A 23,730-nucleotide genomic window follows, 5' to 3' on the forward strand; every position below is an offset into this window, starting at 1 on the left:
TCTAGAAACTAATCAACTGGGCTGATCTACGAAATATTCTACTGACATGGCTGTCACATGATTCAAGCATACAACAAACTCCTGTGAAATATGTCATTTTTAATTTTATGTTTCTGCCCCACCAAAACGTACGGCCACCGCGCGCTGCTCATTCGCCTCCTCCGCTGATGGCTGATAATGACTGATGATCAGTGTATGTATCTGCCATGTCTCCTAATGACTTACAGCACGCGAGAATACACAAGATTTTAATTTGGTTTATAGCCTAATGTAATGGAAACACCGCAATTGCGAAAATTTAGATTTTCGACATAAAGACAATATTGACAAAGTTTTTGCGCATATTAGTAATGGAAACGCAGCTGCAGATGAGCCTATGTAGAATTAAAGGGATATTCCGCCATTTTTGGAAATAATTTTCCACATCCCCTCAAGCAAAACAATTGATATTTACCTTTTTCCCGTTCATCCAGCCATTCTGTAACAATCAAGGCAACTTGCAAACTACTGACACTACTACTGTTTGTTGTCTATAGCCCTATTCGCACGGGATTAGTATTACCTGTGGACCTTTGGTGATTTGTGATAATTGCGGAGAATGCCTGAGATCTTAGTCCCGTGCGAATGTGCCATGTCTGTAATTTGTAAAGTGAAAATTCCGCCGCAAATTACCTACTGTATTTCGCCAAACACAGACGTCCGGTGATAATACTAATCCCGTGCGAATCTGCATCTCAGTGATTGCCATTGCAATTGCATATCTTTTCTACTTTCTGCGTTGTTTTTGGACGTTAGCATACGACATATCCGGGTGTAATGTCAGTGAAAATAGAGTTATTTACAGACTTTGCTTATCCCGTGCGAATGCGCTGCAAGTAACACAGAGGTGGGGTGATAATTTGAAAATGACCAGAGGTCCACAGGTAATACTAATCCCGTGCGAATAGGGCTTATGAAACTATTTTCAGATGCTGCGTGATATCACTGTGCCCATGGTACGTTTGCAAGTTGCCTTGATTATTACGCCAGATGAGAGTGTAGTTCCATGTCAAATCAGCCTAGAAAAACGCCAGGTTTCATTTTCAGTTGGTCTTATTGCACTTTCTAACTTGAGAAGAGAAACGTTTTAAATGGGAAAATTACCGGAAATCTTAGTCACTTTTAAACATGATGCTAGCAGGCGAGATGCTACTGGTCTAATCCGTTTCAATGATCTATGATAGGCTGAAGCTAAAAGTTGTATCGCCAGACTCAGAATGGCGAAAGGTAAAAAAAAAAAAGGTAAATATCAATTGTTTTGCTCGAGGAGAGGTGGAAAATTAGCTTATTTCCAAAAATGGCGGAATATCCCTTTAAGGGGGGCATGTTTTAAATGACCTGGCACTGAGGCACATATCAACAAAGAAAACAAATCACAAAATGTGAATTTTCCCACTTACAACCTTTTTTTAATATTATTCCAACCCATGAAGAACCCATAGCTTAACAGGTGGTAGGCTAGGTTACTTATCCCCCTGTGTGTGTGTGTGTGTGTGTGTGTGTGTGTGTGTGTGTGTGTGTGTGTGTGTGTGTGTGTGTGTGTGTGTGTGTGTGTGTGTATGTTCTAGATGCATATGTTAATCAAATTAACTTCTTGTTTTGTGTTGTCAGTGATGTGGTGGCTGCTGCTCGTTTTGCCTGCCTGTCATGGTGCACCATGTAAGTGTTTTTACTCATTTATTGCATGCTGAGATCTCACAGATCTGATACTTTTGTATAACAGACCGCTGTCAGAAAAATCGGTTTTGTGCTTCTTATTCACGTATTTCATATCTAATGTTGTTCTATGTAGCCTACATAATCGTTCCTTTGGTTTGGTTGTTTTGTGAGAGTGGGAGTTAATGATCTTCATTGTCAATAAAGAAAGAAAATAAATTCTCCCATTTGGTGTCCCTCACATGTCATGTATCTGTGCCTCGCATCAAAACTAAGGTTATAGACAGCAAAATAGTTTGTTGTGAGAATTCTTGTCATGAATATTATTCCAATACACAACCTTAATATAGAGATCTTGATATGAAACATTTTGTTATGCAGATTTTGTAGATTGACATTGGTTTCCAGTGCCATTGCTGATTATTGAACCATACTGTATGTTACATAATGTTAATGCTACGGTATAAAATATATCAGTATAGGAATGCCGTATAAAATACATGTAAATCATTTTAGGAATCAGGAAACACGGGTTGCCCTTTCTGACTCTTTCTTTCCATCTTCAGTGCCTGACAAATTCACCTTGTCTGTTCCTGATGGCCCACTCTCTGTGTGGAAGGGATCCTCGATCATCCTGCCCTGTTCACTCTCTCCTGCGTTCACTGAATCACTGCAGGTGCGCTGGCACCGACCCAATGAGTACAAAACTCCAGTTCTGCTTTATGAGAAGCAGCAGATCCAGCAGCAGCTGGCTGACCCTCAGTATAAGGGCAGGGTGTCCCTGATAGGGGAGCTGGAGAAGGGGAACGTGTCCCTGAAACTGGAGAACGTCACACTGGCAGACAGTGGAGAATTTGTCTGTTTTGTTGCTTGGAATACGTGGTATGAGCAGGCCAGTGTTCACCTCATTGTGAAAGGTGGGAAAAAACATGTAATCAATGTACTGCATTAGTGATTAGTGTTAAAGTTGCTCTGCCATTAATAATGATTCCCTGTAAGTTATTATTGGTGATGCAAAAGCAAACTTCCATTCTCTTGAAATTGTAAATTTGGAGATTAAGGATCTTCTTTCCTGTCTCCTCCACCCATATCCATCAGTGATGGGTTCCCCACCGGTCCTTTCAGTCACTGATGGAGGCAGTGGGCAGGTGAACGTTACCTGTGTGTCAGATGGTTGGTCTCCTCAGCCTACACTCACCTGGAGAAACCGTGGAGGCTCAGAAATCTCCAGTCAGAACCATCACAGTGCACCAGGTGAGTGCAGTGATATATTGAAATGCAACTTTCACCCGAAAACTAATATACTTTATGCTGTGATTAATTGGTGATTTGGTTAGATATTTATGTTGACAAAACCCTTGCCTGCTTTTACACCGGAAGCATCTTATGCGCTAGTCAGAGCATGGTTAGCATAGTATGGTGACCTTCAGGTTTAGTCACCAGTTTAAATAATTCAACTTGTCTGTGATGTTTTTCTCAGATGCACATGGACTTGTCACTGCAACTTCCTGGCTGGTTCACTCCTCCTCTGACTCTGAGTGGATTGCGTGCTCTGTAGGGCTGTCTGAAGAGGAGAGAAAAGAGAGCAGGGTCTTGCCACACATTGATACAGGTATAGGTACTACCTTTGCAGATATACAGTAAATGTATACAATCAATCAATCTATACGTTAATTCAGGGCACAAAAAACAGTCCATAGCACAATACAAAACATGATAAAAGACAGATGAAAACAAGAGAAAACACATTCAATAAAAATGAATACAGCACTCAGAATTCCACAATGAGCATAATGTTGGGATATTAGCATATGAACTAAAACGCCAATGGTTGCACAGACCTGACCACTTATTGCGGTCAGGTCCCCCCACCCCGAAAATATTTTTTCATATTGTACAATATTTGTCCATTTCTCGGTTTTAGGTTTGTGCAAAAAAAGTAGCCTACATAGCATAACAACATCCAAATGCAATAATGCAACAACAACGTCTAACAGTGATCTGCTCATTTGGCTAAGTTACGTTAAGTTTTGTTCTAGCGTATACCGTTAAAGTCTGGTTTTAACCCTCATGGGACTTATTAAGAATATCAATGAAAAAAATCAAACACCTTTGATTTTAAGTCTGTTTAGGCCTAAAATAAATTTCCCGAGCTCACTTTCAAAAATTGACCTTTGACCTTTATTTTGGGGTACCGTCATTTATAAATGACTATGTCCCTTTTAGGTATATAGTTTTCCACGATTTACCAATGTAAAAAACAATTCATTAACAATAAATTGATTAATTATTCATGGACATATTTAATTGGAAATCTCTTGATTCATTTAAATTCAGGATCTTTCTGACAAAACAAATGCAAAAACAAATTGTCTGTGAATGATTTTTGAATATATACCATGTTGATTCAAGTCATAAAACGTCTCTTCACTGTGTGTTAGATGGGTCCCTTGTTGCTTTTCATATCGCTGGTGAAACTCAACAGACATTTATTTTGTGGTGAAGTCCAGCCAGGTGAACATCACACTTACTGCACTTCACTCATGTTTGGTCAGGGCAGTTGTCATTTTTGCATCAGCCTTGTTTTTCAGTGCACTAAGACCAGTGGGCAGTGCTATCCTTCCTGATCTATACATATGGGAGTGACTCCCTCTTCCTTTTTTGCTGCCAATGAAAGGCTCCATTCCATTCTCTATACAGTTCAGAGGAATACATTTACATCATTCTGCACAGAGTAAGTTTGTCTACAGTACAATGTGTATAAAGGCCATCGCCCACCAGACACGTACGCGGCGCGCCGCGACAATAAAAAAATTAGAACTCCATTGTTTTCAATGGAGCAACGCCCACTGGAAATGTCTGCCGCGCAGCAGTCGCACAGAGATAGAAAACTATTCTAAAATCCTTTGCGTCAAGCCCAGACCGCCGAACACCGCTGAACGCCGCTTCTGGTGGGCGCCGGCTTAAGAGACACGTAGGAGAACACCTGCCTAAGTAATAGGCTGGCAAATGCAACCTTCCCTTTATACGTTGGATAGACCATCTTCCAGATAGGGACTAGGTAATGGCCATGGATCCCTGATCCCTGATTCCTGATCCCTGATCAGCGACAACCAACGGCCTATCCCTGGTTGAAAATCCTCACTACCATCGTTCTCACTTTTGGTCATACCTGATGCTGTGTTCCACTCTTACAACTACATTGTCCTCATCATTGCTTGCTTGCATCTTGGAAACACCCTAATAAACATGTGTAAATAGTCTGATGCTGCATCACAACAATAGAAAACTAGACTGAGTCTTTATGGACATTTCTATCCCTTAATAGGACTTTGCAGTTATACATGACATGGACTTGTTAAAGGTTTTAAAGAAAGATTTTTAGATATATTCATGTGAAATGATTCAAATAGTCAAAACGTACGGACGTACGCCTGCAGGCGCGCCTGGCAGGGTTCACTAGTGTTGTAAGCGAAGTGAACTTCTGCATACTGCTTTTTTTTTTTGTAGCGCTGCCACAGGTGGGCAGTATACATTGGAGTGCAAAAAGCTTTACAAAGTGTGGTCTTCACAATGAACATGCTAAATTTGCAATTCAGCATATTAGCTTGTGCACATAGTAGCCTACTGTCTGTGAATGTCCCTATCATCAGACAGGTCATCAGTTATTTTGTGCCCAAAGTATTTGTCACACTAAAGGACAGTACCAGACAGAGAGAAAGCAGGAAACGACAGTTTGTTTTCCCTGCTTCTAAGGTCAAAGTCTAAGCCATATTGAGAGCAGACCCTTAGTAACTGTTGAAACCCAGCATATGGAAATAGAATCGGTGCTCTCAACCATACAAGGTGTTCCACAGTCATTTAGCAACATTGATAATTCATCCATATAAATATTAAATAGAAAGGGAGATAAAATGCTTCCCTGCCTAACTCCATTGCTTACATTGAATGGAGCAGAGTTATACACCGTTGCAAAACTTTGTTATTGTTATTCATCAATAATATTAATAATATAATAATAATAATAATAATAATTTCAATTTCAATTTAATGTCGCTTATAGAGCGCCAATACATTACACATGTCTCATGGCGCTTTACAGAGTGTTAGACATTCAAAGAGAGCCCATGAGTAACAGGGGCAAGGAAAAACTCCCTAGAATTGGAGATACATATAATAATAATAATAATAATAGTGTTATTTACTGCATTGTTACAAGTGCTATATTTACAGCATGGCCTAAAGTCAAGATTTCTGTCTTTTCCAAAATGAATAAAGAAATTAGCTGTGAATATTCCTCATTTATCACTACAAGCCTTTTTAGTATCTTGCTGCCCTGTCCAAACTTTTTTTTAAAAATGTGTTGCCAGAATTCAATTCTAAACAAACATATATTTACCCTGATATTTGCAGATGATCACATTCTGTTTTTATTAGCATTTTACACAATATTCCAGTTACTGATGTGGGGTTGTACTTCATAAAATGTTTTGTTTTTCATGGTCAAGTGGAACTGGAGAGGATACTGAAGGACAAAGAGGCAGAGATGGAGAGTCGGAAACAGGAGAGTGAAGGTAAGAGTTCCGCTCAGAGCTGGGATGATCCCACTACACACTCGCCACACACCAAGTATGGTGTCCAGTGCACAGATCTGATGGTGTATGTTAGATCTGATGTGTATGACTCACTCTGTTGAATGTTGTTCCTGAAGCACATGTTGAAGAGTTGGAAGAAAGACTGAAGCAAGAGAGCACATAGGTTTTAATGCTTACATTATTTAAATGCTGAATAGAATTGTAAATTATTTTGTGTGAGTTTTTTATGCCATTTGATAGCAAGGAGTTGTGATGTTTTACAGTTTAGATTCCTATTTTAAGTTAACACTAAAACTAAAACTCTGGTGTTAATTTTCTTATTCTGTGTGCAGGCCCTTGGAAAGAAGTCTTCATTAGTTTTCTTGTTCTAGTGCTACTGCTACTGTCCTGTGCTGCTACGGTATTTGTCTTGAACAGAAAAGGTATGGATCATTTCAGTAATGTGGTACTAATAATTGTGGCCATGTTCAGCTCAAATGTTACAGATAATGTAAGTAAGATATATACATGTAATAGTAGGCTAATTAGACGAGATTATATCCAGCTCATTGTGCAGAGTACAAGTACAACGACATGCAGTTGTAATAGTATTTGTAGTAGTAGTAGTAGAAGTAGTAGCCCTCTGAAACTTGCTCATCATGTCAAACCTTCTATATAATTTGGACATGGCTGTTTTATTGTCACAAACACATGTTATGCTTTGTGCTCATGTTGTAGACTAAAAGAGGACTGTTTTTTTGTAGGTCTCATAAAATCTAAAGACTCAAAGGATGGAGCAGCAGGTAATCCACAATGTGTGATTTAATGTCATCGCGTCCTTGTATCGTCTGAGCCATTAAATCAAAACTGGTGTGGAATGCGTAATATTACCGTAAATCCTCAAATTATTGCCGGGATTCTATTTATAGCGGATAATAACCAGGGGCGTGGTCTATTTGGACAAATAAAGGCCGGCCCCCAAATACAGGCCGGGGTAATAATTGCCTACTAGTAGAGCTATCAGTCCACGAGCACTAGAAAAAATCAACTTTACTCAATGAAATAAAAGAGGTCTATTTTATATTTTCGGTCGTTCTAATACTGTTGCCAATGAAAAGTCGTGTTCTATACCATGGGTCTCCAACACATCACTCTCAAGCTGTCAGTCGCTTGCCGCCTCCTTTTGAGCTTGCCTACTACATTTAAACACAATTGTTGCTGCGAGGCATTCCAGCCTATGAATTTAAAAGGTGGGGTGCGCTCTTGATGAAAGTCTTTTTAAACAGGTGCGTCAAACCAAAAGATATCAGTAAAAGGCAGGAAGGGTCGCAGTCTGAAAAAATAGTAGACAAAGTCTTTGCTAAAGAAGCTTTTACTTAGAGTGAGCAGATGTTTCAGCCATTAGACATTCAGGCGTTTCACACGAGTGCGAGCAACAGTAGGTGGAAATCCTGACATTCTTTCAACTACATAGTTACTTAATAGTGAACCATCCAATAACTCCTAGATTTTGGTATCCATCAGTCCTAACATTTTAGCCTGACTCTCGCCAGACTAGAGTTCTCAACGGGCCGGGTCGGCCCGACAAACCCGACGGGACCCGCGGGTTCGGGCCGGGTTCGGGTCGAAAATAATAAGCAGATGACTCGGGTCGGGTCGGTCCTCGGGCTAAATATTTTCCACTCAGTGGGAAAAAAACAAAACATTTATTAATCATCGCTGCTGTTTACTGCGAATCATCATGAATTTCTCTATGGGGATCAATCTATCTATCTATCGTAAAGGAAGCCTGGCTGCTGCATGCAAGGTGCATGCAATCATGGAGCAGGGGCAGACGTGACGCTACTGTGTTGGGAGATGGAAGGACAGAGCTTGCGGCAGGTCTGTCATGTGTTGCACCAACATTTATGAGTTCCTGTGCAAGTTCTAAGAAGTCTCCTTGAACAAAATAAAATGGCAGTAGCCTATTGTTGCTGGGCCATAGCCTACGTCTTCGTGAATAGCTAACAACTCATCATGAAGCGTGTATGAAGCGGTTATTGAAATATCATGCTCTGTGGATGATTCTGCCTTTTTTATAGCAAGAACAGTAAGTTTTCCCATTTATAACATGTTTCTATTTTTGAAAATATCGTTTCACTAGGTTTTACGTGGGTTAGGCCACTGCACATAATTGTGCCATTAACGACCGGCCGTCTCCATAGGCTATAACATGAAAACTCGACCGCCGGCGTCGGGCCGCGGGCCGGGTTCGGGTAGATAATTCAAATATATGTGTCGGGTTACACCGGGCTCGGGCTTTGAAAGCCACGGGCCGGGTCGGGTCGGGTTGTAATTTTCAGGCCCGTTGAGAACTCAACGCCAGACCCTTGTAGTTCTGCCATGCTCCACCAGAGGCGTTTCGCTGAGCTCCACACAAGGGTCTGGGCTCGAGGGCAATCCAAACTCCTTCCAGGGGGCAAAAAATGATGAACCAATCAGGAGCGCCGAAGCGAGTGTTTGATTCAAACAACAATGGCGACATGCAGCGAGGAGTCTTGTGCTGACATTGATTTTTTTGGTCGAATCTATCGAGTATTCATTCTTTAAAAGATGAACAGAGAATGGTTTTAAAGACATTTATTGGCGGCAAGGATGTTTTCACTCTTCTTCCGACCGGGTTTGGCAAGAGCTTGAAGTAGCCTAGCACGTCATTCAAGATAACGGACAAGTGGTTTATCAAATCACATGCAAGGATGTTTTACAAGGCCCCGCCTTCAGAAATACATCTCCTATAGATAAGTCCCAGATCCTTGTGTGAAGCTCAGCGAACTACAAGGATCTGGCGTGAGTCAGGTTACTAACATTTAGCAATATAATCAAAAAGTTCAAAAGTAAATTAAATCCCAAACCAAACAGAAAATCTATGTTACAGGAACTGTTGAACAGTATCGGCTCACTCTAAAGCAACACTAAAGCACATTTTCTCTGTCGCACAAACGCTATTTGTTTGTCCAGCAAATAGCGAAAGTATAATGTATTGCGACATTGTAGCAAGTCTGATTTGTAGTTTCTTATGTTTCATTCCATCGTACTACAGAACTGCTACCCAATCTGGTAAATTTAGTGCGGTTATAGCTGATAGAGGGCCACGAAGCAAATGCAGAATTGCCGTTCACCCGAGTTGATGAATCACTGAAATGATTTTGGGAACATTGTTTTAAGGTACAAAAAACTCTTTAGTGTATTTCAACGCGCGAACCACCACAGTCTTTTTCTCTGAGATCTTTTGTTTTAAACACACCTGGACTAAACAAATCTGTCATCAAGACTCAAGAGCGCAACAATACCCATACCTTACTCGCTTTGAGAGTAGTCTTTTATTTCATTTCTAAGAATAAAGTTCTACAACAACTCAGAAGCATAATAAAAAATAAAGGCCTGCTTCAAATATAAAACTGCCCCAAATAAAGGCCTCTGCTTTGCGCAGCCTAAGTAAATAAAAGACCCCGGCCACAATTTGAGGATTTACAGTATATTGAGATGTTGTATGATACTATTTTATAGGATGTTGAGCTATCTGAAAAAACGTAACATCCACATGTGCTGCACATAATACCATAATGTAATTCCATTATGAACTTGAATGAATGTAAAGAACCTAATCAAAATGGTCTTTGATCTTTTAGAGTCTCATCAGTACCCATTGCAAGCCAGTAAGGAGGAGACAGAGAGTGAGTACTATGAATCGCTGAAAGATCATTGCTATTGCAGTACCTTTCCTTACTGTACCACACTGGAGCCCAGTGACAGAGAGGCGAAATGAACACCAGACTGAAGGCATGAGGATATGTCCTGGCTTTTGTAGTCTTGGTCTTGGACTCAGACATACTGAAGCTTCCTTGGCCTTCCTGGTTAATATTGGCTACAATTGCATGGACAAATACATACAAAATGACCTTATTTCTGACTTGCCAGGCCTACTGAAGAAACAGAGTGAGGAGGTGAAGACTCTGAAAAGGATTACAGGTATTGCATGTACTCAGTGTGAACAGCATTAGTTCATTTTTCAAACCTTTTCCACTATAAATCGACTCCTGGTGTAATTTCTACATCAACTCGTATTTGTGTGTCAGAGCTGCCGAATCAACTGGATGAGAGTAAGAGAGAAGTGGACACTCTGAAAGAGAAGATTAGAGGTAAGTCATGTGTATTTTTTATCATTACGTTTGTTATTATCATATTATAGCTACTTCTGCCAACAAAAAGGTTCTCTATTGAGTTGTTTTATCACTGACTCGGCATAGCTTTCGTTCAGGCAGGCCACAGAGTCAAGCTTATGCCTCAATCAGTGGATCTCAACCAGCTGATGGCTCAGCTGATCCCCTGCTACCCCTACTGTACGATTTGCTACATTTGTTCAGGGCACCTTAAAGAGATAATCCGGAGTGAAATGCACTTTAGATCAATTTTTCGGACTATTGGGGGTACATACGTTGAGTTGACACCAAAATCATGTCATTCGGATGTATTTTGAGAAAGTTCGAGCTCGCCGTTTTTAGCCAAAACTCGTTAGCCTGGAAGTGACGCGGGCATGTCCTTTCGCCGCTACAAAACGCTATTTTTATACCTCTTCTACTGTTCCAAACAATACTATACACTTACGTGGTAGTGAGTAGAGGATCCCTAAAGCCAAACCGAAGTATCCCAACGTCTTTATGTGGTCGGATAGAGAGTCCAGAGTGAATTTAATCGAGTCCGTACCTTTCCGGAAATGTTAATAAAGTGTGGAACAAGCGTTGCCAGCTGCAGCAGCGACATTTCCGGAAAGGTACTGACTCGATTAAATTTATTCTGGACTCTCTATCCGACCACATAAAGACGTGGGGATACTTCGGTTTGGCTTTAGGGACCCTCTACTCGAACAGTAGAAGAGGTATAAAAATAGCGTTTTGTAGCGGCGAAAGACATGCCCGCGTCACTTCCAGGCTAACGAGTTTTGGCTAAAAACGGTGAGCTCGAACTTTCTCAAAATACATCCGAATGACATGATTTTGGTGTCAACTCAACGTATGTACTCCCAATAGTCCGAAAAAAATTGATCTAAAGTGCATTTCACTCCGGATTATCCCTTTAACTAAGCTGCTTCACCCTATCCATTCATGTTGGTTCTCCTGCAACCCACCTTACCCCTCAGCCACTTCCTCAATGTAAATAAATACTATCATTTTCCTTAAATGGTCCTGCCTGAACTATTACTATAAGGAGAGCTAGCATGACTTCACCTAAAGATCCACCAGTTGCTCTAGCTACACAAGGAAACAGTTAGGGATTAAGTATCCTTCCACACTGACAGGAGAGGGTGTTGGTCATCCCATTTTACATGGAACACACTGATGTACACAGAGACAGTACGGGCACATAATAAAATAATAACAGCCATCTCATATGTGGAAGAACACATAACAGAAACATCAGGACGGAAGCCACTTATGAATATAAAATTCCTAAGTTCCAATTCCATTACCCTAACTATATCCACTACTGAATTATTTATTGAAATGTAATGTACTGTATGATGTGATTTCTAAAATATAAAATAGCTGAAGAAGATATCAGAAAACCTCTGGAGGGAGAAGTGATAGGTGCCGAGAACCTCCAGGAAGAGAAGCAGAACCTGAAGCAGCAAAATGAAGGTAACAGAATGATCTGAAAGCTCTGGAAAACATATTACTCATGATAACTTTACTTATTTCTAGTATTATGCAGTAAAAAGAAAATACATTTCACACAAACAAACAAACCACGGGTGGCCATCTAGGTATTGCAAGTACTCAGTGTAAACAGCATTAGTTTATTCATCAAACCTTTTCCACTATAAATCGACTCCTGGTGTAATTTCTACATCAACTCGTATTTGTGTGTCAGAGCTGCAGAATCAACTGGATGAGCGTAAGAGAGAAGTGGACACTCTGAAAGAGAAGATTAGAAGTAACTCATGTATATTTTTATTATTACAGTGCATGCAAATGCACTGTTCTGTTCTTCCTGGGCATCTTCTTCTTATTACAGTGCATGAAAATGCACTGTACTGTTCTTCCTAGGCTTCTTCTTCTTATTATTAGAGTGCATGAAAACATTTTTATTTTTATTTTTCCTCTAACGTTTTTGTGCGTGCAATTCAGCTTCAACCGTTTAACGTAGAAACTTCATTCAAACTGCGGTGTGTAGGTCTTACTTAGGTGACTTCAGCTATGTATTTTTCAACTTTGTAACATTTATACTTTTTGAACTATTAAATAAAAACTATTAAAATTTCCCCATATAACATTACATTATGACATCATAATAGGGCAATTAGAATCTTATGCCAGGTGGCCAGTCCAGGTGCAGCAGCTCTCTCTCTCTCAGGCTTTAAGCATACAATCTCATTAAGACTACAGATCCTGTTTCATACTTCCTCTGTCCACAACTGTTTCAAAATAAAAGTCTGCAAAGTACTGCAATAATACACTATTAAATCATTTAACCATTAAAAATACTCAACTATTTAACTGTTCAACCATTCCAACTGTCAGTTATCATCAACTATGCCTCCAGTCAAATACATGAAACCTCCTTCTACCTAGCAACCAACATAGCAACCATTAAATTAAGCTTTTATGACAGTTTCCATAGCAACCAACATGATTATACTACAGTAACTTCTTTATTTCTGATAGTGGCCATCATGGATACCCTAGCAACAAATGTTTCAAAATAAAAGTCCTCATTAGCAAGTTAGCATGTTAGCATGGTTAGCATAGTTAGCATTGTTAGCATTTTTAGCATAACTGCTAGAAATCATCAACTAAATTAGCTAATCAACCTCTTTAGCATAGTTAGCATGATTAGCATTGTTAGCATTTTTGCATAACTGCTTAAAATCATTAGCCAGGTTAGCTAATCTGGTAATCAGGTTAGCTAATTAAATTTTAAACTGTCTATCTTTGCACCATCAACTTTCAAAAACTATGAAACCACCATGTCTACCCTAGCAACACCTTAGTAACCATATCTACATGATTTATCTGTACATTTTTGCATTTTCATGCACTCGTAATTTCCTTGGAATTACATTCTCTAGTTAGAGTGCATGAAAATGCACTCTACTGTTATGCTGTTTATTCTTGTTAGAGTGCATGAAAATGCACTCTACTGTTATGCTGTTTATTCTTATTAGAGTGCATGAAAATGCACTCTACTGTTATCCTGTTTCTTCTTATTATTATTTTTCCTGTAACGTTTTTGTGCGTGCAATTCAGCTTCAACCGTTTAACGTAGAAACTTCATTCAAACTGCGCTGCGTAGGTCTTACTTAGGTGACTTCAGCTATGTATTTTTCAACTTTGTAACTTTTATACTTTTTGAACTATTAAATAAAAACTATTAAAATTCCCCCCATAGACTTAACATTGTGATTATGACATCATAATAGGGCAATTAGAATCTTATGCCAGGTGGCCAGTCCAGCTGCAGCAGCTCTCTCTCTCTCTCAGGCTTTAAGCATACAATCTCATTAAGACTACATATCCTGTTAACTGTTTCCTCTGTCCACAACTGTTTCAAAATAAAAGTCCTCACTGCAATAATACACTATTAAATCATTTAACCATTGAAAATACTCAACTATTTAACTGTTCAACCATTCCAACTGTCAGTTATCATCACCTATGCCTCCAGTCAACTACATGAAACCTCCACATACCTAGCAACCAACATAGCAACCATTCAAATTAAGCGTTTATGACCGTTTCCATAACAACCAACATGATTTTACTACAGTAACTTCTTTATTTCTGATAGTGGCCATCATGGTTACCCTAGCAACAAATGTTTCAAAATAAAAGTCCTCACTAGCAAGTTAGCTAGTTACATGGTTAGCATAGTTAGCATTGTTAGCATTTTTAGCATAACTGTTAGAAATGATTAACTAAGTTAGCTAATCAACCTGGTTAGCATTGTAAACATAGTTAGCATTGTTAGCATAGTTAGCATTTTTAGCATAACTGCCAGAAATCATCAGTTAAGTTAGCTAATCAACCTGGTTAGCATTGTTCATATAGTTAGCATTGTTAGCATAGTTAGCATTTTTAGCATTAACTGCTAGAAATCATCAACTAAGTTAGCTAATCAACCTCGTTAGCATAGTTAGCACAGTTAGCTTATCTGGTAATCAGGTTAGCTAATTCAATTCTAAACTGTTTATCTTAGCACTATCAACTTTCAAAAACTATGAAACCACCATGTCTACCCTAGCAACACCTTAGTAACCATATCTACATGATTTATCTGTACATTTTTGCATTTTCATGCACTCGTAATTTCCTTGGAATTACATTCTCTAGTTATCGATATTATAGTCTTCAGTCACTTTTTGTGCGTTCAATTCAGCTTCAACCGTTCGACGTAGAAACTTCATTCAAACTGCGCTGCGTAGGTCTTACTTAGGTGACTTCAGCTATGTAATTTTCAACTTTGAAAACTTTATCGTTTAATTTATATGAATTTTGTAAAACATTTTTTCTCCCATAGACTTAACATTGGATTATGACATCACAATGAAGTCGTTAAGCAATTAGAATCTTAGGCCAGGTGTTCAAAGCCACCTGGCAGCAACTCTCTGTCTCAGGCTTTCTGGCTCTCTTAAGACAACATATCCTGTTCAACTGTTTCCTCTGCCCACAACTGTTTCAAAATAAAAGTCCTCATCATTTATGCATTTTCATGCACTCGTAATTTCCTTGGAATTACATCTCTAGTTATCGATATTATAGTCTTCAGTCACTTTTTGTACGTTCAATTCAGCTTCAACCGTTCGACGTAGAAACTTCATTCAAAGTGCGCTGCGTAGGTCTTACTTAGGTGACTTCAGCTATGTAATTTTCAACTCTGAAAACTTTATCGTTTAATTTATATGAATTTTTTAAAACATTTTTTCTCCCATAGACTTAACATTGGATTATGACATCACAATGAAGTCGTTAAGCAATTAGAATCTTAAGCCAGGTGTTCAAAGCCACCTGGCAGCAACTCTCTGTCTCAGGCTTTCTGGCTCTCTTAAGACTACATATCCTGTTCAACTGTTTCCTCTACCCACAACTGTTTCAAAATAAAAGTCCTCACCATTTTTGCATTTTCATGCACTCGTAATTTCCTTGGAATTACATCTCTAGTTATTATTTTTCCGCTTACCAAATTCATTTTTTCTATTCAGCTTGAACCGTTTAACCTAGAAACTTCATTCAAACGTTGCAACGTAGGTCTTCAATAGGGGCATGCTGCTATGTATTTTTCAACTTTGTAACTTTTATACTTTTTAAACTATAAATTAAAAACTATTATAAATTTCCCCATAGACTTAACATTGGCCTCTATGACATCACAGTCGGGTCGTTAAGCAATTAGAATCTTATGCCAGGTGGCCAGCCCCACCTGCAGCAGCTCTCTCTCTCTCTCAGGCTTGAAGCATACAATCTCTCTGTGAAGACTACATATCCTGTTAACTGTTTCCTCTTTCCACAACTGTTTCAAAATAAAAGTCCTCACTGCAATAATACACTATTAAATCATTTAACCATTGAAACTACTCAACTATTTAACTGTTCAACCATTCCAACTGTCAGTTATCATCAACTATGCCTCCAGTCAACTACATGAGACCTCCATGTACCTAGCAACCAACATAGCAACCATTAAAATGAAGCGTTTATGACCGTTTCCATAGCAACCAACAGGATTTTACTACAGTAACTTCTTTATTCCTGATAGTGGCAGCCATGGATACCCTATCAACAAATGTTTCAAAATAGAAGTCCTCAGTAGCAAGTTAGCTAGTTAGCATGGTTAGCATAGTTAGCATTGTTAGCATAGTTAGCATTTTTAACATAGCTGCTAGAAATGTTTAGCTAAGTTAGCTAATCAACCTAGTTAGCATGGTTAGCATAGTTAACACTGTTAGCATAGATAGCATTTTTAGCATAGCTGCTAGAAATGATTAGCTAAGTTAGCTAATCAACCTAGTTAGCATTGTTATCATAGTTAGCATTGTTAGCATAACTGTTAGAAATGATTAGCTAAGTTAGCTAATCAACCTGGTTAGCATAGTTAGCATTGTTAGCATAGTTAGCATTTTTAGCATAACTGATCAAATCATAAGCTAGGTTAGCTAATCAACCTGGTTAACATTGTTAACATTGTTAACATTGTTAGCATTTTTACCATAACTGTTAGAAATCATTAGTTAAGTAAACCAATCAACCTGGTTATCATTGTTAACATAGTTAGATAACATTTTAACATACCTTTTAGAAATCATTAGTTAAGTTACAACTGGAATGTTTAAGCTTTAAACTGTCTACCTTCACACATCAACTGTCTTTAAACTATGCAACCACCATGTTTACCCTAGCTACACCTTAGTAACCATATCTACATTGTCTATCTATATATTTTTGCATTTTCATGCACTGGTAATTCCTTGGAATTGCATTTCTAGTTACAGTGCATGCAAATGCACTGTACTGTTCTTCCTAGGCTTCTTATTATTATTCCGCTGATCGATTTTTCTAACCGCAATTTCTCTTCAACCGTTTAACTTAGAAACTTCATTCAAACTCTGTAACGTAGGTATTCTAATGGATCGGGTTGCTATGACTTTTCAACTTTGTAACTTTTATACTTTTTGAACTATTAAATAAAAACTATTCAAAATTTCCCCATAGACTTAACATTGGCCTCTATGACATCACAATCGGGTCGTTGAGCAATTAGAATCTTATGCCAGGTGGCCAGCACCACCTGCAGCAGCCCTCTCTCTCTCATGCTTTAAGCATACAATCTCTCTGTGAAGACTACATATCCTGTTAACTGTTTCCTCTTTCCACAACTGTTTCAAAATAAAAGTCCTCACTGCAATAATACACTATTAAATCATTTAACCACTGAAACTACTCAACTATTTAACTGTTCAACCATTCCAACTGTCAGTTATCATCAACTATGCCTCCAGTCAACTAAATGAAACCTCCATGTACCTAGCAACCATTAAAACTAAGCGTTTTTGACAGTTTCCATAGCAACCAACATGATTATACTACAGTAACTTCTTTATTCCTGATAGTGGGCACCATGGATACCCTAGCAACTACTGTTTCAAAATAAAAGTCCTCACTAGCAAGTTAGCATTGTTAGCATGGTTAGCATTGTTAGCATTGTTAGCATAGTTAGCATTTTTAGCATAACTGCTAAAAATGATTAGCTTAGTTAGCTAATCAACCTAGTTAGCATTGTTAGCATAGTTAGCATTGTTAGCATCATTAGCATAGTTAGCATTTTTAACACAACTGCTAAAATGATTAGCTAAGTTAGCTAATCAACATGGTTAGCATTGTTAAGATAGTTAACAATGTTAGCATAGTTAGCATTTTTAACATTACTGCTAGAAATCATCAGCTAAGTTAACTTATCAACCTGGTTAGCATTGTTAGCATAGTCAACATTTTAGAGTACCTGTTAGAAATCATTAGTTAAGTTAGAACAGGAATGTTTAAGCTTTAAAATGTCTACCTTAACACCATCAACTCTCTTTAAACTATGCAACCACCATGTTTACCCTAGCTACACCTTAGTAGCCATATCTACATTTTTTTGCATTTTCATGCACTGGTAATTCCTTGGAATTGCATTTCTAGTTATTATTATTCTCCTAACCAGGTCCAAATTAGCTTCAACCGTTTAACGTAGAAACTTGGTTCAAACTTTGTTACGTAGGTCTTGAAAATAAGACTAAGTCTATGTATATTTCAGTTCTGTAAACTTGATACTTTTTGAAATATTAGCAAAATATTTTTCCCCATTGACTTTTCATAGACCTCTGAAGCTGCCCTGTTGGCCATATAAGGAGATCCGGGAGTTAATTGAAGCCAACTGCCCATATATGGCAAGCTTTTTTGTAGGCGAACTTCAGAGGTCTTTCGCACTGCACTGCTGATTAAGCTGATTTGCACCTGTGTCAAGAGCCAGGTGCTCAAGACCCTATCAAGTTTAATTGACAGCCAGTTAAATTGAACCTGCATTATCAGCTCTCTCTGTCTACCCATTCACTCATACACACACACACACCTGACTGCAGCACTTCATATACCACACTTCTCCATGCACTCCACAACATTCTAACCTAACTCCCCCATTTCACTGCATCATAGAAAGCCATGCTCCTTACATCCACTTACATCCACTCACACACAAACACACACGCACGCACACTCACACGCACTCACACTCAGAGGTGGAAAAGTCAAGCTTCAGAGAGTAAAAGTCCAATCACGTATTGGTTCGGTTTGTAAATTTAAGTTTGTTTCACATTTTATCTTATGTCTTGCTTTTGCATGCACTGGTAATTTCCTAGAAATTAAGTTTTCTAGTTACGTTTGTTATTATCATATTATAGCTACTTCTGCCAACAAAAAGGTGCTCTATTGAGTTGTTGTATCACTGACTCAGCATAGCTTTCGTTCAGGCAGGCCACAGAGTCAAGCTTATGCCTCAATCAGTGGATCTCAACCAGCTGATGGCTCAGCTGATCCCCTGCTACCCCTACTGTACGATTTGCTAAATTTGTTCAGGGCACCTTAACTAAGCTGCTCCACCCTATCCATCCATGTTGGTTCTCCTGCAACCCACCTTACCCCTCAGCCACTTCCTCAATGTAAATAAATACTCTTATTTTCCTTAAGTGGTCCTGCCTGAACTATTACTACTAAGGAGAGCTAGCATGACTTCACCTAAAGATCCACCAGTTGCTCTAACTACACAAGGAAACAGTTAGGTGGGGATCACATTAGCCAGCGGCAAGCGGCAGCGGCAAGTGTAACGCAACGCTCAGACCATAATAATACATCCAAAACGTTCTATCTCATTGCTGAGTTCAATCTTTGCTGCTACGTTCTTAGACGAGTCTGATTGGTCAAAATACCTAAACATTCTAAAACTGATTGTGATGTGCCGAGCGTTGCGCTTCAAAGTTGAACCAAGTTCAACTCCCAGTTTGCTCAACGCTAGCGGTACGCCAGCGTTGTCACCGTTCCGCTGCCGAATCATAGAGAACAATAGGAAACCTGCCGCTTGCCGCTGGCTAGTGTGACCCCCGCCTTAGGGATTAAGTATCCTTCCACACTGACAGGAGAGGGTGTTGGTCATCCCATTTTACTGAATCAGACTCTGATTAGTGCCAACCTGGCAACCTGGAGCAGATGGCTACTGACTGCAGAGCAGTGAAACACTAGTAAACACAGAACAGTGAAACACTACACAATTGTAATATTCCCTCTTATCTCTCAACACATAGTCACACACAGATGTACATAGAGACAGTACGGGCACATAATAAAATAATAACAGCCATCTCATATGTGGAAGAACACATAACAGAAACATCAGGACGGAAGCCACTTATGAATATAAAATTCCTAAGTTCCAATTTTAATACTCAAATTATATCCACTACTGAATTATTTATTGAAATATAATGTACTGTATGATGTGATTTCTAAAATATAAATAGCTGGAGAAGATATCAGAAAACCTCTGGAGGGAAAAGTGAAAGGTGCCGAGAACCTCCAAGAAGAGAATCAGAGCCTGAAGCAGCAAAATGAAGGTAACAGAATGATCTAAAAGCTCTGGAAAACATATTTCTCATGATAAGTTCACTTATTTTTAGTATATGTAGTAAAAAGAAAATACATTTCACACAAACAAACAAACAAACAAACAAACCACGGGTGGCCATCTCACAGACAGCCATTGCAAGTACTCAGTGTAAACAACATTAGTTTATTCATTAAACCTTTTCCACTATAAATCGACTCCTGGTGTAATTAGTGGGCTTGCTGCAAGGCAAGCCCATCTATTGTTCTTCTTTGCCCGTTTATTGAGAACGCCTCTTCTCCTAGAGCGTTTGAGCTATCGACGCGGTTCAAACACTAAAAAATTGGGCCCGATCCGGTGTAGGTTGCTTGTTAATGTCGGATGGCTGCCGGTTGTCGTTTTTCCGGTATTCCCGTTTTCAGCCATGCTCCACCAGAGGCATTTCCCCATTGTAATGAATGTGGGACTGTTCAGGCGTTTACATTACTGCCCCCTGGTGAGCAAGCCCACTCTTGCAGCTCCACCACGGAGATGCACATTTCTAGTTTCTACATTAACTCGTATTTGTGTGTCAGAGCTGCAGAATCAACTGGATGAGAGTAAGAGAGAAGTGGACACTCTGAAAGAGAAGATTAAAGGTAACTCAAGTATATTTTTATTATTACGTTTGTTATTATCATATTATAGCTACTTCTGCCAACAAAAAGGTGCTCTATTGAGTTGTTGCATCACTGACACCGCATACAGTGGGTACGGGTTGAGAATGCACCTTCTCCCGCGGGACTCCCGAAGAGATCCCGCAGTGCGTCAAGCCGATTTTTTTCGAGGCTAAGGCAATGTACCCAAACAACCACCAGGTGGCAGAAAGTTTCAACTGCATTTAATGATGAAGACCGCATATCCGTCAATAGTCGACTCCTTAATCTCACTGAATCATTAAAATGAAGGTGATGACTGGCGAAATTATTCAAACGACACTTCAATGAACCATTGTTGAAATGAATGAAAATGGTTATAGAAATCGCCTACAGCCAGCGTTATAAGAAATATATAAGTAATAGTTAAAGTCTTCTTCCGTATTAAACAGATAGCCTACGGGACGCTCTTTGTTCCGTAGGCTATTTTAAGGAACTACTCAATGCACACACACTGGGTAAACTGGCGCGCTACAAACATTAAAATGTCAAATCATATTTATTTCTCTTTGTCGCCATGATATTGGGGGAAACGCGGAGAGGCGAGATGGTCAGTCCTCGTATTTGTTCTTCGCGTTTCGTTATAAGAAATATATAAGTAATAGTTAAAGTCTTCTTCTGTATTAAACAGATAGCCTACGGGACGCTCTTTGTTCCGTATTTTAAGGAACTGCTCAATTCACACACACTGGGTAAACTGGCGCGCTACAAACATTAAAATGTCAAATCATATTTATTTCTCTTTGTCGCCATGATATTGGGGGAAACGCGGAGAGGCGAGATGGTCAGTCCTCGTATTTTTTCTTCGCGTTTCGTTATAAGAAATATATAAGTAATAGTTAAAGTCTTCTTCTGTATTAAACAGATAGCCTACGGGACGCTCTTTGTTCCGTATTTTAAGGAACTACTCAATGCACACACACTGGGTAAACTGGTGCGCTACAAACATTAAAATGTCAAATCATATGTATTTCTCTTTGTCGCCATGATATTGGGGGAAACGCGGAGAGGCGAGATGGTCAGTCCTCGTATTTTTTCTTCGCGTTTCGTTATAAGAAATATATAAGTAATAGTTAAAGTCTTCTTCTGTATTCTCTGCCACATTCGACAACAGCATTCAAGTTCCTTCTCAGCACGATGACGTGACTTTGCTTGCTGTTGGCCCAGATTAGAACAACATGCTCGAATTCACCAACAGAGTCGCGGCAACGTTGGTAGATACCAGTGATGCGCGGGTACGTGTCTGAACGCCCCGCCCCGCCCCGCCGTTTACAACTAACCCGACCGCAACTCGGACCGCAAAAAAAAAATATTGAAATACAGGACCCGACCCGCTTCCCGACCGGCTTATTGTAAAAAGTAGCCTAGTCTAACTTAGTCGTAGCGTCATTGAGCTATGCAAAATTGGTATCTCATATGCATGTAAAACAATAATATAGCCTATATTGCCTAATTATATATAGCCTATAATTGCTCAGAATTTGGGAAACATGCATTTAGTCTACCTTTTTTTTGTTCCGTGTCAGCATTCATCCAAAAATGTGGCTGTTTGACTCAACATTGAACATAATTAGCCTAGGATTTTCCTATACAAATTCTGTCTCAGCCGTTCCTCACATGAATGCCTTGAAGCTCTCCCAAGCATGAAATGCAGGCATAGAATATTATTAAGAAACTCTTTATTAACGTCTTCATCAATGGACCAAAGGTCCATTGCTCCGCGATTATAAATTGCAGCGAGATGAAACCTTTATTGCACGACGTGGGGAAGAGCAGACGTGGGGCTTTCCAACGAGCCACTAGGCCTATAAGTTGCGCAAGGACGCACATATTGCATGCTCATACCAATTGTAGGCTATATGCCTTGATGACATTAAATTAAGAAATATTTCCTGATTTGGGAAACTTTTAGTTTATTTTTCTTTCCATAATACCATTCGATCTTGCTGGAAATTATCAGACTTGAGAAACACGCATTGCATCGGCAACTTCGCTGCTCAGTAGACGATTCTGCCACTTTCTGTAGAGGCCAGCAGTTCGAGATAAAAGCTGCAGATCATAGACAGAGAAAGCATATGCTCTGAGAACAGAACACAACTGCATGTCAAGTGTAGCCGAGGGTCTGTCTACGCAGAAACAACAAGTGCATTTCTACATGTTCGTGACAAAATGTGGGGGATAGAATCGCGTTTCAGTGGGAATGCTGCAACTTATGTCTTTTTCTTCTAAAGACAATTATGTACGATATAAATGACAATTTATTTTTTTTACCGACCCGACCAAACATGACCCGCATATCATTAAAAATATTTTTTCTTGACCCATAACCGCGGGTGACCGCGGTCGCCCGCTCGATTTGGATCAGCCCGCGCATCACTGGTAGATACGGATGCCTGCTCTTCAGAGCCATCACCACAAAGGAGCACTAGAGCCTGGTGCAAAACCACCAACTGGGATGGATCGAAGGGCAAGCAAGCACTGCCACACAACGTCAAGACCTTTGTCAACACTAAGCAGAAAGTTTCCTACGATGGGGAGAAGTGGCCGCAAGGACTGCATCGATAAGATCAACGAATGCCTTCGCAAGCCCCGAAACCCTGGCGATACATTTTCTTTCCTTTAATTCAATAAAACATTGTTTATCTGAAGAACTTTTCCGAGGTTGTCTTGTCTACCAAATCCTAAACTTAAATAGAGTAAACATTTTATCTTATGAAAAAACTCTTAGGGGGAACAGTTAGGCAGCCCTTCCTCCATTATCGTAGTACTATAGGCAATTTATTAGAGGGGTCAAAAAAAAACTAATAAAGTAGGCTAGACTAAATGTGTCACTTTAGTGATTGGCTCTTTCAAATGCAAATTAGGTGGATGGGCTTTTGAATGGGCCTGCTGCAGGTGAGAGGACAAATCCTACGAATTTATTGTTTTTAGAAAGTGCCATTATCATTGCCATATTCTCTTAAAACATAGGCTATATATTTGAAAACGAGTTGATTAAAGGCTTCTAAAGGTGTCTCTATAATATGATAAAAGCAGAGATTGAGATGTGTGTTTGGAACAGTTTTTCAAATCCCCCGGGGGTATTTAGACTCCAGGGTGTT

The 23,730-nt window shown here is 39.3% G+C and overlaps 1 protein-coding gene across 5 annotated transcripts in view; it reads left to right on the forward strand.

Moving 5' to 3' along the window:
• The window catches only part of LOC134061862 (butyrophilin subfamily 2 member A1-like), a 47,258-nt gene that overhangs the window by 10,997 nt on the left and 12,531 nt on the right, over positions 1-23,730 (forward strand). For 3 of the 5 annotated variants that reach the window (XM_062517673.1, XM_062517689.1, XM_062517704.1), the window contains exons 2-14: positions 1,651-1,698; positions 2,262-2,612; positions 2,794-2,949; positions 3,176-3,307; positions 6,204-6,269; positions 6,623-6,712; positions 7,034-7,072; positions 9,938-9,982; positions 10,227-10,277; positions 10,385-10,447; positions 11,852-11,944; positions 19,852-19,944; positions 20,510-20,572. In XM_062517673.1, the coding sequence (XP_062373657.1) occupies positions 1,653-1,698; positions 2,262-2,612; positions 2,794-2,949; positions 3,176-3,307; positions 6,204-6,269; positions 6,623-6,712; positions 7,034-7,072; positions 9,938-9,982; positions 10,227-10,277; positions 10,385-10,447; positions 11,852-11,944; positions 19,852-19,944; positions 20,510-20,572 (1,288 nt within the window). In that variant the 5' untranslated portion in view covers positions 1,651-1,652. The remainder of the gene's footprint in view (positions 1-1,650; positions 1,699-2,261; positions 2,613-2,793; positions 2,950-3,175; positions 3,308-6,203; positions 6,270-6,622; positions 6,713-7,033; positions 7,073-9,937; positions 9,983-10,226; positions 10,278-10,384; positions 10,448-11,851; positions 11,945-19,851; positions 19,945-20,509; positions 20,573-23,730) is intronic. The other 2 variants (XM_062517683.1, XM_062517698.1) reach the window with 2 other exon arrangements.

This window comes from Sardina pilchardus, chromosome 2 (assembly GCF_963854185.1).
Source record: "Sardina pilchardus chromosome 2, fSarPil1.1, whole genome shotgun sequence".
Classification (NCBI taxonomy): Eukaryota; Metazoa; Chordata; class Actinopteri; order Clupeiformes; family Clupeidae; genus Sardina; species Sardina pilchardus.